Source organism: Equus caballus, chromosome 3 (genome assembly GCF_041296265.1).
Source record: "Equus caballus isolate H_3958 breed thoroughbred chromosome 3, TB-T2T, whole genome shotgun sequence".
NCBI classification, from domain to species: domain Eukaryota; kingdom Metazoa; phylum Chordata; class Mammalia; order Perissodactyla; family Equidae; genus Equus; species Equus caballus.
This window is the reverse complement of record NC_091686.1, coordinates 23,151,526-23,170,227: the sequence shown is the minus strand read 5'-3', so window position 1 is coordinate 23,170,227 and position 18,702 is coordinate 23,151,526. Positions and strand designations below refer to the sequence as shown.

General features: G+C 39.2%; 1 protein-coding gene and 1 non-coding gene across 2 annotated transcripts in view; both read left to right on the top strand.

The window, feature by feature from the left end:
• Positions 1-18,702, top strand: part of SF3B3 (splicing factor 3b subunit 3) — a 52,320-nt gene that overhangs the window by 9,347 nt on the left and 24,271 nt on the right. The window contains exons 7-9 of the mRNA XM_001500830.7: positions 1,332-1,469; positions 2,772-2,875; positions 13,742-13,907. Coding sequence (XP_001500880.1) covers positions 1,332-1,469; positions 2,772-2,875; positions 13,742-13,907 — 408 coding nt within the window. The remainder of the gene's footprint in view (positions 1-1,331; positions 1,470-2,771; positions 2,876-13,741; positions 13,908-18,702) is intronic.
• Positions 1,002-1,091, top strand: LOC111773060 (small nucleolar RNA SNORD111). Its single transcript, XR_002807262.1, has one exon. It is a non-coding gene; the product is annotated as a small nucleolar RNA SNORD111 (small nucleolar RNA).

Here is an 18,702-nt window from a genome sequence, read left to right as displayed (position 1 = left end):
AAAGATCCTTATATCTACCTGTAGTCTCCTTTAATTTAGAATATTTCCTCTCTCCTTTGTTTTTGGTCTTTAGAGTCTGGGGCTAATTTTCTTGTAGTTTGTCCCATAATCTTTTTCCTCATGAGTGTATCCATATTAGTATTTTTTTGATAGAATTATTACATAGGTGGTGATACATATTTCCCACTATATCACATTAGGGGCTCATAATATTGCTTTGACTCTGTTGGTGATCTAAATTGATCACTGCGTTAAGGTGGTATCTTCCTGCTACTCTTCATTGTAAAGATACTTTTCTGTTTTTGTACTTGGTGTGGAATCTGCTGGTGAACTTTAAGACTAAATATTCTTTTCCCCAACATCTTTTCACACACTGGTTTTCTCCTCAGTCAGTTACTACATTGGTAGTTGAAAATGGTGTTTTATTGTTTTTAATTTTAGCAGTTTATTATGGAAATTATTAGGCATATACAAAAGTAGAGTATAATGAACTTCTGTGTACCCAGCTTCAGCAGTTATCAACATGTGGCTAATCTTATTTCACCTCTGCTTCCTTAGTTTCTCCTCTCAACCCTGGATTATTTATCATCATTTTGGTATTAATGTATAGGTCCTGGGTAGGACCTTTTAGGACTTATTTAGTTTATCCAATACATGGCATCTGAGTAAGATTCCATCAATTTTAGAAAACCTGAGAAGAAATTTATCAAGTTAAATTCTCAGTAAGGGATGGAAAGTAATTCGATTTGGTTGATCAGAAATTTATTGAGCATGTAACTGTCAGGCACTTTACTTGGCTTCGGAGCTACAGAGAAGTATAAAACATGTTTGCCGTTGAAGACCTTACTTAGAGAAATACAAAATGTTGGAAACTTTAAAAGAAAAAATGCAAAATCATAGCCAAGGGGATGCCTTTTAGGAACCAAGGAAGTTGATGTAGAACAAGGCTGATGATGGATGGTTTGGATGGTAGTGTTGTGGACATGTAACAGTTTTATTCACAGCCTGAAATGATGATTCTTTACTTTTCATGTCTCTTCTCTGACGTTTTTCTCTGGAGATAGTTCTTGCCTTACAATCTGATCAGGCTGTAGAGTGGAATTGTGGCTATTTTTCAGTACATAGGCTTTATTCTGTATTTATAGTAGACAAGAATTTTTAGCTATGTGTTTTACTCTTGTGGCTGGCAGGCTGCTCTTGGTCAAAGCTATCTTGTAAGAGAGGCTCCAGATGCCTCTAGGCCTTGGGTGGCCTGCATGATCCCTGTTGGAGTTCCAGAAATGAGTAGTGCTCATTTTCTAAGATGTTGGTTGTGTATTTCACTTTGCTAGAATGACCTGGATGACCCTGAAAGAGGAATGATTTTTGTCTGCTCTGCCACCCATAAGACCAAATCGATGTTCTTCTTTTTGGCCCAAACTGAGCAGGGAGATATCTTCAAGATCACTTTGGAGACAGATGAAGATATGGTAAGCAGAGCATGTGTGGAGGGGAAAAAATGAAAAAAACCATTGGTTACGGTTAGTCTAGTTGATAAAACTTTCTACTTTTTCATTCTAAGTTAATATAATTAAATAACCTTATTTTAAAAACTGATATTTGTGTGTATGTTTAAGGTTTACAAAGTGGTTTTATAAAACGTGTACATTACAACTAGTCTGAGATAGACAGGACAGTTAATACTTTACAACTTAAAAAGCTGGAAGCCAAAAGCCTTAAAAAGTGGTTGCCTAAGGTGTTAAAGCTTTTAAAGTTTGGAACTGCTATATGATCATAGGTTTTCTCCCTCTGGTTAACAGACTTCTGGTCTGGTAGTCTCATGTACAATAATATGAGAGTGGGTAATGCCACTTCTAGTGAATAAGAGAAAGCTCTCCCTGTCTACTGAAAACTGGTAATACCTCATACACATGGTCTGTTACTTCTTTCATCCTGTGGAGGAGCTCTGAACACCTGGGCAATTTCTTAGATACCTCTTTAGCTCAAGAGTTAGCTGACTTTTTTTTGTAATGGCCAGGTAGTATTTTCAGCTTTTGTGGGCTGTTAGGTCTGTTTGAACTACTCAACTGCCATTGTGGAACAAAAGCAGCCATAGATCTGGCTGGCCCTGTGACTGAGTAGTTGGGTTTGCACGCTTCGCTTCACTGGCCTGGGGTTTGCTTGTTTGGATCCTGGGCGCAGACCTACGCACTGTTCATCAAGCCATGCTGTGGCAGCATCCCACCTAGAAGAACTAGAATGACGTACCACTATTATATACAACTATGTGCTGGGGCTTTGGGGAGAAAAGAAAAAAAAAAAAGGAAGATTGGCAACAGATGTTAGCTCAGGGCCAATCTTCCTCATCAAAAAGCATACCTTTAAAAACCCAAAAAACAAAAGCAGCCATAGGTAGTATGTAAACAAATAGCCATGGCTGGTCTGTGGGCTGTGGTTTGCTGACCCCTGGTTTAGATATTAAGGACAGTATTTATTTGCTACTCTGTTTACAGTATCTTATAGTACTGGGCTACCTTCCATAAGAAAACTCAGAGAGACAGTTTAATGATCTCAGGAATAAAATCAATGAACAGAAGGAATTCTTCACAAAAGAGATTGAAACTAAAAAAAAAAAAAAAACCAATCAGAAATGTTGGAGGTGAAAAACACAGTGAATGAGATAAAGAAAAATCTACAGTCCTTAAATAACAGCTGATATTATGGAGGACGTAAACACTGTCTAGCTTCACTTGCCCACACACTGACTAAAATCTTTTTTCTTTTCACTCCAGGTTACTGAGATCCGGCTCAAGTATTTTGATACTGTGCCTGTTGCCGCTGCCATGTGTGTGCTTAAAACAGGCTTCCTTTTTGTAGCATCAGAATTTGGAAACCAGTGAGTAATCCTTTTAATATCCTAGTTCACCCTGGTTACTGTAAAAGTTCGCAGGAGGGAGATGTAGCTGCAAGACCATGGAGCTTTTCATGAGAATTTTTTAGTTTCTTCAAAACAAAGTTTTGCTCTTTCCCTTTTACGTTACTTGTGGGTAGCTGCAAAAAGAGTTTGACAAGTGATCTCTCATTATTTCATTGAATAAATATTTATTGGACTACTTAGTATTAAACAGATGTTTCACAAACGTTTCACTTGTACAACTGTAAAGTTGAAACTTATCAGTACCCACGACTGCCCAGTCACATCACCAATCCTCCCAACCTCAGTATTTTTTTTTTTTTTTAAGATTTTATTTTTCCTTTTTCTCCCCAAAGCCCCCCGGTACACAGTTGTATATTCTTCGTTGTGGGTTCTTCTAGTTGTGGCACGTGGGATGCTGCCTCAGCGTGGTCTGATGAGCAGTGCCATGTCCGCGTCCAGGATTCGAACCAACGAAACACTGGGCCGGCTGCAGCGGAGCATGTGAACTTAACCACTCGGCCACGGGGCCAGCCCCCCCCAACCTCAGTATTTTTTAAGTACGAATAAGTCATTTCTAGCAACTCGGTTATAAAATCTCAATTTTTGTTGTCCTCCACCACTTTCAGCTGAGTGCTAAGTTCTGTTTTTAATTCTGTATCCCTTTTCTGTGGCATTAGTCTGAACTAGTTCACTGGTTTCCATATGGCATTTCATTGACTTTCCTATAAAATTCAACCTTTATAGTCATATCATTAATTGGACAAGATACAACCCAGGTGAAATAATTTCCCCGTCCCTGTTTTACCATCTTTGATGGCTTTTCATTGCCAAATGGATGAAGTCTGAACTCTAGCCTTGAATTTAAGACCAGTATCTAAGACTCCAATTTACTTATATGAGATAAGATGCCATAGTCTTGCTTTCTAATTTAGGTTTTTCCAGTATCTGCTAACGTCTGTGCAAACCACTTATCTAATGCTCAGTTTCCTCATAATTAAAATGAAGGTGTTGTCTAGGATTCTGTGCCATTCCTGCCTTGTCTCCAACTGTTCTCCCTGTCTTAAACATGCCTTTTACTCATCCTCATAGACTTTATTTATTTATTTATTGTGAGGAAGAGTGGCCCTGAGCTAACATCTGTTGCCAGTCCTCTTTTTGCTTGAGGAAGATTGTCACTGAGCTAACATCTGTGTCAATCTTTTGTCTATTTTCTGTGTGGGACACTGCCACAGCATGGCTTGCTGAGTGGTGTGTAGGTCCACACCTGGGATCTGAACTCTCAAACCCTGGGCTGCTGCGGTGGAGCGTGTGAATTTAACCACTATGCCACTGGGCCGGGCCCCTTCATAGACTTTATTCCAACTGCTCCTTTATTACTCCTTTTCCTGGCTTAGATGTCTTCCGTTGCGCTTTTCACATATAGCCTGTTGTCTATCTTCATCCATTTCTAATTTTTTAGTTTTTTCTTAACAAGGGATTTTCATTGTAGAAAAGTTAGAAAGTGCATGCAAGCAAAAGTGTCACTTGCAGTCCTTCCACCCAAAGATAACATTTTTGTGTAGGCTTCCTGTGTGTGTATATTTAAATGTTTTACAAAAATACAACTGTGCATATTTACTGTTCTGTAATTTGCTTTTTTTAACAGTAATATGTCATAAATATCTTTCTATACTAATAAATACAGATCTGTAACATCATTCACTTTTTTGGTTGCATCTTTTTTTCCTCCACTTTTTCATGGTAAAATATATATAACAAAATTTGCCACTTTAACTATTTTTAAATGTTCAATTCATTGGCATTAATTACATTTACGGTCTTGTGCAACCATTACTACTATTATTCCGAATTTTTTTGTCACCCCAAACAGAAACTTTGTAACCGTTAATGCAATAACTTCCTATTTGCCTCTCCCCCAACCCCTGGTAACCTAAGTGGAATCATACAATATTAGCCCTTTTCTTTTTTTTTTATTTCTTTTTTTTTAATTGAGTTAACGATAGGTTACAATCTTGTGAAACCTCAGTTGTACATTATTGTCTGTCAGTCGTGTTGTAGGTTCACCCCTTCCCCTTTTTGCCCACCCCCCACCCCACCTTTCCCCTGGTAGCCACTAATCTGTTCTTTTTGTCCACATGTTTAAATTCCTCATATGAGTGGAGTCATAGAGATTGTCCTTCTCTATCTGTCTTATTTCACTTAATAATATTTGCCCTTTTCTGTCTGGCTTGTTTCACTTAGCATAATGTTTTCAGGGTTCATGTGTAGCGTGTATCAGCACTTCATTCCTTTTTATCCCCGAATAATAATCCATTGTATGCATATATTCCATTTTGTTTATTTAACTGTTGATGGAACATGGGTTGTTTCCACCGTTTGGCTCTCATGAATAGTGCTGCATTGGATATTGGTGTTCAAATAATCTGTTTGAGTTTTTAATTCTTTTGGATATGTACCTGAGAGTGGAATTGCTGAGTCATATGCTAAGTCTGTTTAACTTTTTGAGGAACCACTAAGTTTTCTCTATCAGCTGCACTATTTTACACTTCTACCAGTAGTGTATGAGGGTTTCAATATCTCCATATCTTCACCGACAATTATTTCCTGCTTTTCTGATTATAGCCAGTAGGTGTGAAGTAGTATCTCTTTGTGGTTTTGATTTGCATTTCCCTTATGATTAGTGATGTTGAGCACCATTTCATGTGCTTTTAACCCATTTGTATATCTTTGGAGAAATACAGAGTTTTTTGCCCATTTTTTAGTTGGGTGGTTTGTCTTTTTGTTTTTGAATTGTTAGAGTTTTTTGTATATTCTGGATATTAATCCCTTAACATGTACATAGTTTGCAAATATTCTTTTCCATTCTGTAGGTTGTCTTTTCATTTTGTTGATAATGCCCTTTGATGCACAAAAGTTTTTAATTTTGATGAAGTTCTTTATCCATTTTTTCTTTTGTTACTTGTGCTTTTATATCATATTCTTAGAGAATCTGTTGCCAAATCCAAGGTCATGAAGGTTAACCTGTATGTTTTCTTCTGGGAGTTTTATGGTTTTAGTTTGTACCTTTAGGTTGTTGGTCCATTTTTTTGTTTTTTAAAGATTTTATTTTTCCTTTTTCTCCCCAAAGCCCCCCAGTACATAGTTGTGTATTTTTAGTTGTGGGTCCTTCTAGTTGTGCCATGTGGGACACTGCCTCAGTGTGGCCTGATGAGCCATGCCATGTCTGTGCCCAGGATTCGAACTGGCGAAACCGTGGGCCACTGAAGCAAAGCAAGCGAACTTAACCACTCGGTCACGGGGCCAGCCACAGGTTGTTGATCCATTTAGAGTTAATTTTTTAAAAAATCTTATTGAGGTCCTAATAGTTTATAACATTGTGAGGTTTCAGTTGTACAGTATTATTTGTGAGTCACCATGTAAATGTGCCCTTTTATCCTTAATGTCCACTCCCCCCCACCCCCTTCCCTTCTGGTAACCACTAATCTGTTCTCTTTGTCCATGTGTTAATTTATCTTCTACATATGAGTGAGATCATACGGTATTTGTCTTTCTCTGTCTGGCTTATTTTGCTTAACATAATACCCTCAGGGTCCATCCATGTTGTTATGAATGGGGTAATTTTGTCTTATTTTATGACTGAATCATATTCCATTGTGTGTGTGTGTGTATATATGCACACACACACACACACCCCATATCTTTATTCAATCATCAGTCGATGGGCACTTGGGTTGCTTCCACTTCTTGGCTGTTGTGAATAATGCTGCAGTGAACATAGGAGTGCATAAGTCTCTTTCAATTGTTGATTTCAAGTTCTTTGGATAAATAGCGAGTAGTGGGATAGCTGGGTTGTATGGTATTTCTATTTTTAATTTATTTTTTTTTTTGTGAGGAAGATTGGCCCTGAGCAAACATCTGTGCCAATCTTCCTCTATTTTATTTGGGATGCTTTCACAGCATGGCTTGACGAGTTATTTTCTTCTGCCTTGCTGTCCTTAATACTTTTTCTTTGTCATTGACTTTTGCCATTTTTACTACTATATGCCTTGGAGAAGGTCTTTTTCACATTGATATAATTAGGAGTTCAGTTAGCTTCTTTACTGGTATTTCTAACTGCTTCCCGAGGGTTGGGAAGTTCTCAGCTACTGTTTCTTTGAACAAGCTTTCTGCTCCATTCCTCCTCTGGTCTCCCTGTGGAATGCCCATAATCCTTATCTTACATTTCCTAATTGAGTTGGATATTTCTCTGATAATTTCTTCATTTCTTTTTAGTCTTAGTTCTCTCTCCTCCTCCATCAGAAGCATTTCTATATTTGTGCGCTCCAGATTGCTAATTCTGTCTTACATAATATTGGCTCTGTTATTCAAGGAGTCCAGATTTTTCTTTATCTCATCTATTGTGTTTTTCATCTCTAGCATCTCTGATTGGTTTTTCTTTATAGTTTCAGTCTCTTATGTGAAGAATTCCCTCTGTTCATGAATTTTATTCCTGATTTCATTGAACTATGTGAATTTTCCTGTAATGCATTGGGTTTTTTTATGATAGCTATTTTGAATTCTCTGTCATTTAGATTGTAAATTTCTGCGCCTTCAAGATTGATTTCTGCGTGTTTGTCATTTTTCTTCTGATCTGGAGTGTTAATATATTTCTTCATACTGTTTGATGGCATGGATTTGTGCCTTGGAATACTGATAGTATTGATAGTATCTGGTCGCAGATTCCACTTGCCGCTACTTGGGGGGATACTCAAGGGATGTATATCCTGAGCCTGCTGTGATCCCTGGTGTCTGTCCCTGTCCTTCAGAGTCTATGCTGATAGGGCCTGTCTGTGATTGCAGGCTTGCTCACTTACAGCTGCTGCTCTTCTAATATATGCACGGTCACTCTTGCCAGCCAGCTGAGCTGGAGTACCTGGTGAGTTTCTTTCCTGTGCGTGATCTGGGGGTGTTCTCACTGTCTGCTCTCCAGGAGTGCTGGCTTGATGAAGACACTCCCACAAGAGCTTAGCCTCCTCTGTTTGGAACTTTCCCAGAGGCTGTGAGGGAACTTGAAGAGAGAAGGTGTTCCTGTGGAGAGCTGCCCCTTCCCCCTGTTTTCTCATAGCCACGCATGGTCTCACGCCCTGGGTTGCAGCTGGGGATGGAGAGGAGCTCCACTTACCTCCTTCTACTTCCTCCTGGGTGGTCCAGCATCTCCATCTCCAGACATATGGCTGTGTGAGTCTCTCACACATGTTTTGTGTTGTGTGACTGTCCTCTGTTAGTTTATGAATGTCCTTTTCATTGTATCTTAGAGGGGAAAGTCTAAGGGAAGAGCTCATTCCACCATGACGTTGACTTCACTCTCTCCTTGAGCTAATTTTTTATGTTGTGTGAGGTAGGTTCAAGTTCATTCTTTCACATTTGGAAATCCACTTGTCCCAGCGTCATTTGTTCAGCGTAGCATTACTCTTTTTTTTTCTTCCTCAGAGCCCCAGTGTGTAGTTGTGTATCCTAGTTGTAAGTCATTCTAGTTCTTCTATGTGCGATGCTGCCACAGCATGGCTTGATGAGTGAGCAGTGTGTAGGTCTGCGCCCAGGATCCAAACCAGTGAATCCCAGGCTGCCAAAGTGGAGTGCCTGAACTTAACCACTCAGCCCTGGAGCCGGCCCCTTGTAGCATTACGTTTAATGCCCATACAATATGGCATTATGTGGGCACAAGTTAATTTACTTAAATAAACTTTTATATGTTGTTGGATAGACTTTCTTAAGGATATGGTTGCTGGATTAAAGAATATACACCTTGTCAAAGTTTTTGACACATTGCTGAATTACTGAAGGTTTGTGCTGATTTATACGTTAGCAACAGTCTGTATTGTCTGTTTTCCCACATGTTGTCAAGACTGTGTGCTCATGGTCCCTGACTTATGATGGTTCACCTTAATGATTTTTTGACTTTACAATGGTGGGAAAGCCATACACATTGTTTAGAAAGTGTACTTCGAGTTTTAATCTTTTCCTAGACTAGCAATAATGCAGTATGATACTCTTGTGATGCTGTGCAGTGGGAGCAAGCCACAGTTCCAGTCAGCCACGCAGTCGTGATGGTGAACATCCGATACACTTATAACCATTCTGTACTCATACACTCATTCTTTGAGTACGGTATTTAGTACATTATGTGAGATAGTCAGCACTTAATATAAAATAGGCTTTGTGTTAGATGATTTTACCCCACTGTAGGCTTATGTAAGTGTTCTGAGCATGTTCAAGGAAAGCTAAGATAAGCTATGATGTTCAATTAGGTTTTTTGGTTTTTCTTTTTGAGGAAGAGTAGCCTTGAGCTAACATCTGCCACCAATCCTCCTCTTTTTCCTGAGGAAGACTGATCCTGAGCTAGCATCTGTGCCCATCTTCCTCTACCACTGCTTGGCTTGACAAGCGGTGCCATGTCCATACCTGGGATCCGAACTGGCTGCCAAAGTGGATCGTGTGAACTTAACTACTGCGCCACTGGGCTGGCCCTCAGTTAGCTTTATTAAATGGATTTTTGATTTAATGATATTTTCAATGATGGGTTTATTGAGATGTAACTCCATCATAAGTCAAGGAAACTCTCTCCATATATCTTTTATGCTTTGCTAATTTATTGGGCAAACATTTTATTAAAGAGATTGGACTTTTTTCCTTTGCTTGCCTAGCAGTATATCTTCTGTTCATTGCTTAGTCACATCTCTGCCTAGTTTTCTATAGTATCCTTTAGTAATGGTTAGGGACATTTTTGGGGAGACAGTAGAGCATAGTGAAAACTCTGGAGACACAGTGTCTGAATTATAATCTTGGCTTTATGTTTTCTGGCTCTATATTTTCTGCCTCAGTTTTCTTATTTATCAAGTGGGGATAATAATAGTGTATACGTTTTTGGATTTTGTGCGTATTTAATAATACAGATGCCAAGCACCAGTAAGTACTTTGTGTTGTAAGTGTTTAGTAAACGTTGATTACTATCTTTCCTGTTATTTTCCTCTGGTAATGTAGAAAGTTATGGAAAATGAATAAAAGAGCAAATAAATAATAAAAATCACCCATTATCCGAGTATCCCAGAATAGTCGCTTTAACATTTTGTTGCATCTACTTCCAGTATTTTTACTTTCTAGTATTTATATGTAATTTTATTTTAGAGAACTACATCATTCTCTAAAAAATTATTGATCTACTTTTGCACATAAGCATTATATCATAATTTTTTTCCATATCAATAAGTCTTTATTTTTCACTTAAAACTTTTATTTTTTATCATGAAAATGTTCTGACAGGTACATGAGAAGACAGAATAGTATAATTAATGAACCTACGTGTGCCCACCACCTAGCGTCAACAAAGGTCAACCCATGGCCAGTCTTGTTTTATTTATACCCCACCTCCCCAGAATAATAGTAATTCCTTAATATAATCTAATAGCCAGTTAGTATTCAAATTTTCTATTGTCTCGATAGTTTTTAAGTTGATTTGTTCAGATCAGGATCCCAGCATGACCCATATATTGCATTTGGTGTATGGGAAACATTTTTAATGGCTGATACTATTTTATGGCCATGCTCCCTTTTGGTGGCTATTTTAAGTTGTTTGTTCTTTTGCTATTAGAAACAGTACCATGGGGAACATTGTAGGTACATCTTTGCATGTTAGCTGAGTAAAGCAATGGTTTAAATTCCTAAATGTGGGACAAAATTTTGATAGGGAATCCCAAATTGTCCTCCAAAAAGATGACATCAGTTTACATTCCCACCAGCTGTGTATGACCTTTTTCCTCTCAGTACATGACAAAGGGCAAGTTAATAAGCTCTTGAAAATCATTATGAAAAAGACAAGCAGTTCAGTCAGTAGGAAAATGGGCACAGGGTTCGAGTATGCCTTTGACAGTAAAAGAAATACCAGTGGTCTAAAGGTGTAATACATAGAAAGCTTTCAAGCTTATTTATAATTGAAGGAATGCCAATCAAAATAAGGTGTCATGTTTTCACCAGCGTATTGGCAGACATTAAAAACTTAGATATAACCTATCTTAACAAGGCTGTGGGTGGAAGCGATAGCCGCAGACATAGAAGGCTTTATCTTCTTGCTCATTAACCTGTACAGATTGTGTGTTTGTTAAGATTTTGCATCCTGGTTGTCTATTAAGTCTTCTAAAAGGACTTAGGAATATTATGTTGATTCCTTTTGTTCCGAAGATTAATAATGAACATTTATTGAGTACTTGTCTCTATGTATCAGGCACTGTTCTAAATGTTTTTCTTACATTGTCTTAGTTTGAGTTCCCCTGCAAAACAGAGCCTGTGACAAGGACTTGGGTGGAGGTAGATTATTGGGAGGTAATTGCAGGAAGCAGGAGTGAAGGACCAGTGGGGAGAGATAGGGAAAGAGGAAAAGCCAATATAATGGCTTGTTATTGAGGTTCCTGCTGTGGACAGTGGGAACTTGCTTCCGTCAAGACCTGGCAGAAGCATGCAGAATGGCTCTCAGAATTGCCACCTGAAGCTTACACCACCAACTCCTCTCTCCTGAGTTGCATGTTACCCCTAGGAGCATAATCTCTCCTGCACATCTTCTCGCTCTGGCAGCTTCCCACAAGATAGAAGTTTTTGGGGCAGAGAGTAGTGGAAAGACTACAGTATACAGGTGGGATGCTTGTTAGAGAGTTTGAACTTGTGAGAAATTACCCATTGCTGCTGCAGCTGAAATTTGGAAGACTTAAGAATGGTGATTTTGAGGCATCAGAAACATGTGCTATGGGTGTTAACTCATTTAATCCTAAAGAAACCTATTTATTTATCAATCAGACACTTAATTTAGCATTTACTATGTTCCAAGCACTGTTCTAAGCGCTTTACAAATATTAACGTGTAACATTCCCTATGAGACAGAGCCATTATCTCATGTACAGTTTAGGGAACTGGGTCACAGAGAATTTAAGAAATTCAATCACACAACTAAATCTAACTCAAACCCAGACCACCTGGTTCCAGCATCCCTCCTCTGAAGCAGAACTCTATAGTCACAGAAATTGTTTTACTAAGATTCAGCCAAAGCAACCTTTCCTGTGATGGTGATAGTGAGCCCAGCATCTTTTTGGTTACTGGCAGTTACTAGACACTGAAGGTGTCTTTGACAGCTAGTCTTTATCATCTGTATATAGACATCTTGCCTAAATAAGGGGTTCGTATTAGTTAACTTTTTGTATGTGTATCCTATCTTCTCACTGCTTTTTAAAATCATTCAAGGATAATAACCCTATTTGTTTTTGTTTTTACATTTTTTAATATATTTTTTTAAGGAAGATTAGCCCTTAGCTATCATGCACTGCCAATCCTCCTCTTTTTTTTTGCTGAGGAAGACTGGCCCTGAGCTAACATCTGTGCCCATCTCCCTCTACTTTATATGTGGGACGCCTGCCACAGTATGGCTTGATAAGCAGTGCGTAGGTCCGCACCTGGGATCTGAACTGGTGAACCCCAGGCCGCCAAAGAAGAGTGTGCGAATTTAACCTCTGTGCCACTGGGCCGGCCCCTAACCCTATTTGTTTTTTTCATAATTTAGCATAGAATCTGATGTGTTTACCAAGTGTTAAATGCTGAGGTTTATTTGTCTAACGTTTATTGAGTAACTTATGTATTTTAGACCCTGATTTAGTCATTTTATTCTGCTTCTAAAAAGCTGCACTTGATATTGTTTAAAGTGCTCTGTATTGAAGGTCCAGTATATTACTTAAAGAATAAACATGACTGGTAGTTTGGTGTTTTATGTTAATTGAACTGCTTCCCAAAAGCTCAGTGCATGCTCAGTTTATGATGGTATATTGTTACAGATTATCTACTCTCAAATTGCTTTCCCTCTTCCTTTTGTGGTTTGCCTTTGAATCAGTTCACTAAGGATTATTAGCCAGAAGACTGACAGGAGAAGGGCAAGATGACTTGCTTATTGTCTCTGGGTACATTTATGTTTGGTTTTGGGGAAGAATACTATAATATCTGCATACTTTTGCAAGATCACCACCAGTTCTTGCTTTTTGTTAGATTTGGCCTGGTCATTGGTTAAAATAGGAAATGGTTATGGGTTTTCTTTGGACTTCATTCATCTGTATTTCATTTTATTTGACAAACACCGTGCTTACTAAGTGCTGTGCACTAAGTACTCATTGAATAGCACATTCCTGTAGAATTCAGTTTTATAAATGAGGCAAGTGAGGCACAGAGGGATTAAGTAATAATATGTGGCTAGTTAAGGAGCGGAGCTGGGATTCAAACCCCGGCACTCTAAGGGAAGCCCAGTGCTTTTAACTACTCTGATGCTAGGATCCTTCCAGTGTACCAGTTTAAATTCAGTATTCTTAATTTCTTCATCCATGTTCCTTTCTTAAGAAAAAGAAAGAGAAGGGGCCAGCCCCATGGCTGAGTGGTTAAGTGTGCACACTCAGCTTCAGTGGCCCAGGGTTTCACTGGTTCGGATCCTGGGCATGAAACTAGCACCGCTCATCAAGCCATGCTGAGGCAGCATCCCACATAGCAGAGCCAGAAGGACCTACAACTAGAACATACAACTACGTACTGGGCGGCTTTGGGGAGAAGAAGGGAAAAAAAAAAGATTGGTAACAGATGTCAGCTCAGCTGCCAATCTTTCCAAAAAAAAAAAGAGAAAACGCCACTCGGATAAGCAGAGATTTCAAAGTATAGATGCTAACTCAATCATGTGTGTTATAATTTTGATTGGATAATTGTGAATTGCTTTATGAACATTATATTGATGGCAGATGTTATCTTCAGGCAGAAAATGTTTTAACTAAAGTCTTGTTTGCTTCTCCCCAGTTACTTATATCAGATTGCACATCTTGGAGATGATGATGAAGAACCTGAGTTTTCATCTGCCATGCCTCTGGAAGAGGGAGACACGTTCTTCTTTCAGCCAAGACCACTCAAAAACCTTGTGCTGGTTGATGAGTTGGACAGCCTCTCTCCCATTTTGTTTTGCCAGGTGTGAATCTTTCTAGTCACCTCCACAATGAGCAGCGCCAGCCAACTGTTTTTGAATCTGAACGAGTTTAAAGTTTTAACTCCAGTTCAGTTAAGGACTAGTCTGAGAGTCCAGTTTGTCAGTATATCTATGGAATTGCCACATTGTAAAGGTGAAGCAGCCAAAGGTAGACGTTGGGGTACTAAAAATTATGTGAATCCTTGGACTTTTTTTTTTTCTTTTTTAATGTAAAACTCATGTTCAGTGGAGAAAGTTAAACCATATGAAAGGTGAAAAGTAAAAGCCCTGGCCTTGATCTTTTCAACCTTCCATTCCACTGAGGCCGCTGCTAATAACAGTTTCTTGTGCTTGCTTCCAGGCATTTTCTCTGCATCCATAAGCGTGTGTGTGTATGTTGTATTTTTCTTTTCTTTTTTACTATTTTATTTTATCTAGGTCACATTGGTTTATAACATTATGTAAATTTCAGGTGTACATCATTATATTTCGGCTTCTGTATAGACTGCATTATTTTCACCACCAAAAGTCTAGTTTCCATCTGTCACCATACAAATGTACCCCTTTACCCTTCTTGTCCTCTCCCTAACCCTTTCCTCTCTGGTAACCACCAATCTGTTCTCTGTATCTGTGTGTTTGTTTTTTTATCTTTTACATATGAGTGAAATCATGAGATATTTGTCTGCCATTTCAGTTTGGTGGTTTTCTGTGATGTTTTTCTCAGTGTCCTCTTTCTTTATGATTTGTGATTCTGCTCTGATTTTTTGTTTTGTAGTTACCATGAGAATTGTCTAAAAGATCTCATAAATGAGATAGTCCTTTTTCTGCTGATAGCATGTTATCTCCATTAGCCTATGCATGTTCTGTCCTTTTCTCTTCCCCTTCTGCGTTTTTGTTGTCACAAATTATCCTTTTTTTATGTTGTGAGTTTATTACCAAATTGAAGTGGTTATAGTTATTTTTGATGCTTTCTTTCCCTTTAGCTTTTTAAATTGTTTATCACTTAATTGTATCATATCAGAATAACCTATTCTGATAGAGAGCTGCAATTTTCTGATTCTGTCCAGCATGTTGCTCGAAGCTTTGTAAACCTTTGCTTTTTTGTTTCAGATGTGAGGGCTCCTTTCAACAGTTCTTGTAAGGCCAGTCTAGTGGTGATGAACTTCCTCAGCTTTTGTTTGTCTGGGAAAGCCTTTATTTCTCTTTCATATCTGGTTAACTTTGCTGGTGTCAACGAAAATAATCCATAATGAATCTATAAATCGAAATTGGTGTGAGTTTATTATGAGCCAGAGCTGAGGACTAGGTTAGCCCAGGGCTTGCCTTCTCCGAGGAAGGAAAGGCACCAAAGAAGTGGGGTGTACAGAGTGGTTATGTACCCTCTTGGCACAAAGAGCATACATCACATATGATAGGAATGTCCTTTTTACAACAGTCATGAGATTGCCTAGCCAGCACAGCACGGCTGTTCACACAGTAGGTAGTAGGTCTGCTGTCTCGAGCTGGGTGATCACAGGGTGAGCGCAGCAATCAATTCGTAGCCTAGGGAGGATGCTTATCCTTAAGGAAATGCCAGCGTGGGGGAAGTTGCATCTTTACTTTAAGGCTGCTTGTTCCTGTCTTTGGAGCATAGCAAATGCTTAAAGCAGATATACAGTGCATGCTCAACAATCATGTTAGGCCCTTTTGGAAAAACAAGGTCAGGCTGAATTAGTTTTACACCAAATGGCTTTCTCATGTACTCCAGTATATCCTGTTGCTTCCCATTTATCACTGGATAGAGTATTCTTGGCTGATAGTATTTGGTTTTCAATAGTTTGTATATATCATCCCACTCTCTCCTAGTCAATAGAGTTTCTGCTGAGAAATCCACTGATAGCCTGATGGGGATTCTTTTCTAAATTATTTTCTTCTCTCTAGCCACCCTTAATATTGCTTGTCATTGATTTTCGACAATTTTAATATAGTATTCTTTGGAGAAAGTCTTTTTGTGTTGAGATAATTAGGCGTTCTGTTAGCTTCATGTACTGTATATCCAGTTCCTCCCCCAGGTTTGGGAAATTCTCAGCTATTATTTCTTTGAATAAGTTCTCTCCTCCTTTGTCCTCTGCTCCTACTGGGATACCCATTATCCTTATGATGCTTTTCCTAATTGAGTTGGATATTTCTTGTAGAATTCCTTAATTTTTAAAAAATCTTAGTTTTCTCACCTCTCCCTTCTGAATCATTTCTGGATTTCTATCTTTGAGCTTGCTAATTCTCTTTTCCATATAGTCTGCTCTACTTCCAATGCTTTCTACTTTATTTTTCATTTCATTAAAGTGTCCTTTATCTCCAGAATTTCTGTTTGTTTGGTTTTTTTTTTTTAGAGTTTCAATCTCTTTGGTGAACTACTCTTTCTGTTCATTAATTTTATTTCTGAGCTCATTGAACTGTCTGAATTTTCTTGTAACTCACTGAGTTTCTTCATGACAACTGTTTTGAATTTTCTGTCAGATTGCTATCATCTGTGACTTCAAGTTTGGTTTCTGAAGAGTTGTCATTTTCTTTCTGTTCTACCATTGACTTTTGATAATTTAATAGTTCTTCATAGTGCTTCATTAGTTGATTCTCTCCTGGTGAACTTGTGGTAGTAAACACCTTTCTTATTTGGGTACAGCATTGGTTACTTTGGTTCTGAGCTGCTTCTGGTTGTATATGAGAGCCTGCACTTTCCACCCTTCACTGCCTCTGTCAGAGGCATTGTCAGTGCCGTCCTTGTACTGCTTGTACCTCCAAGGTTGCTGTGCCTCGCTATGTACAATGTCACTGCAGTCTCAGTTGTTGCCACCAGGGTTGCCTGGGTACGAGCACTTCTGCTGCTTCTGGAGTTGGCCTGGTGCTCGTGTTCCCCCATCAGCTCTCTGTGGGCTCTCCATGGGCTCGGATGCTGCTGCCCTGTGCACCACCTGCACTGCTGCTCCCAGGTTATCTGGGGATGCTGGCAGTACTGTGCCAGGGGCATGGGGTTCACAGGTGTCACTCTTTCTTGCTAGAGGCCTGAGGTATTGTATGCAGCCCATGCTGCTGGTATAGCTAGTGTCAGGGGTGCCACCACTGGGGGCTAGATCATGGATTCTCCTGTGGCTCCTGAAGCCTTGGGTCTCAATTGTCACCTGCAACTGCTGTGGGAAGGGGAGAGGCTAAGCCTCAAGTGCTGTTGCTGCTCCTGCAGTCCTGGTTGCTGCTCTGTGCCAGTGTGCTTTCTGAAACCTCAGGTCAGGGTACTACTACCCCTGCCACTGATACCTGTGTTTTGGATGCAGCCCTTGCTGCTGGAAAGACTGGTGTCTGAGTCACTGCTGTCTTCAGATGTATAGATGCATGGATCTCTCAAGCATTCCCGTGTGCTGTGCAAGGAGTCCTTTGTTAGTAATGGCTGTCCCCCTGGTTGTAACTTAGAGGGGAGAGACAAAGGGAACAACTCACTCCACCGTGGTGCTGTATTTTTCTTTTTAATGTAAATGGGTTCATGTACTTCACAGTATTCTGGAGTTGACCTTTTATTACTTAACAGTCTATGAATATGTATATCTCATTTCCTTGTTAAAATACTCCAGAGACACTGGGATCAGTCAGTAACAACCTTTTTAATTACATCCTCAGGGAGGAACCTGGGGTGGTCCATGATGGGGATTGTGTTCCTCACTACTAGAGCTCAATTACAGCAGGAATTTTACCATGTCATTGTGTCCTGGATTGCTGGGGTTTGAGTGACCATTAGGTTCCACCCTGCCCTGTCTAATTGATCACACTTTAGTGGGAAAGAGGTTTGCTCACTGTGTGCTGGGGAAACAAATCAGCATTCAGGCACTCTTCCTGGTAAAATTAACCATTCTGAAATTAATTGCTTTTATTTTTTCTTTTTGAGAAAGGGTTAGTCCTGAGGGCCGTAGAAAATAAGTATAAGCAATTTATAATTTATTAGTGATTTCCCCCCTTTCACTGGAATTTGAGAAAATAATTGTGTAAATAGTTTGTAGATCAAGAATAAAATTAACAGGAAGTTCATGTATCTGTAGCAGGGCTATAAGCATTTTTTTTGCCATCTATCTCTACTAGTCTGGTGAGGGATCTGAATCCCCACTCTGAATAATATATATGTTTTTTGGGTTTTTTTTGGTGAGGAAGATTGGCCCTGAGCTAACATCTGTTGCCAATCTCCGTCTTTTTGCTTGAGGAAGATTGTTGCTGAGCTAACATCCACGCCAGTCTTACTCTATTTTGTATGTGGGATGCTGCCGCAGTATGGTTTGATAAGAGGTGCGTAGGTCTGCACCTGGGATCTGAACCTGTGAACACTGGACCAGTCACTGAATAATATTTGTGAATGCATATAGTGATAAACATGTGATAGCCAAAATAGCAAAATATTTTTTAAATTGTGAGAAAGTAATATATATGCCTCTTTATTAAGACTTTAAAGATGGCGCATTTAAAATAGGTGAGTTAATTTTTTAAGAGGTTTGTGTAAAGGTTGTATAGACTTAGAACCCACATGCTCACCCATGTTACAGTAGGCTACGCTCCCTTTCAGACGGTCAGGAATTTTTGTTTGAACTGACCAGTTGGACAGAATTACAGTATAAATACTGACCTCTTTTCATGTATTAGTCAACAAATAATTGTATTGGAAAGCAGCTAGATGTCTGGGATACCAGTATGAGGATACATGGCGTCCCCATTTGGTGGCTGAATAACCAGGTGCAGTTACCCAGCAGTTCGTCAGCTACACCATAGGAGCGTCTATCGATAGGGC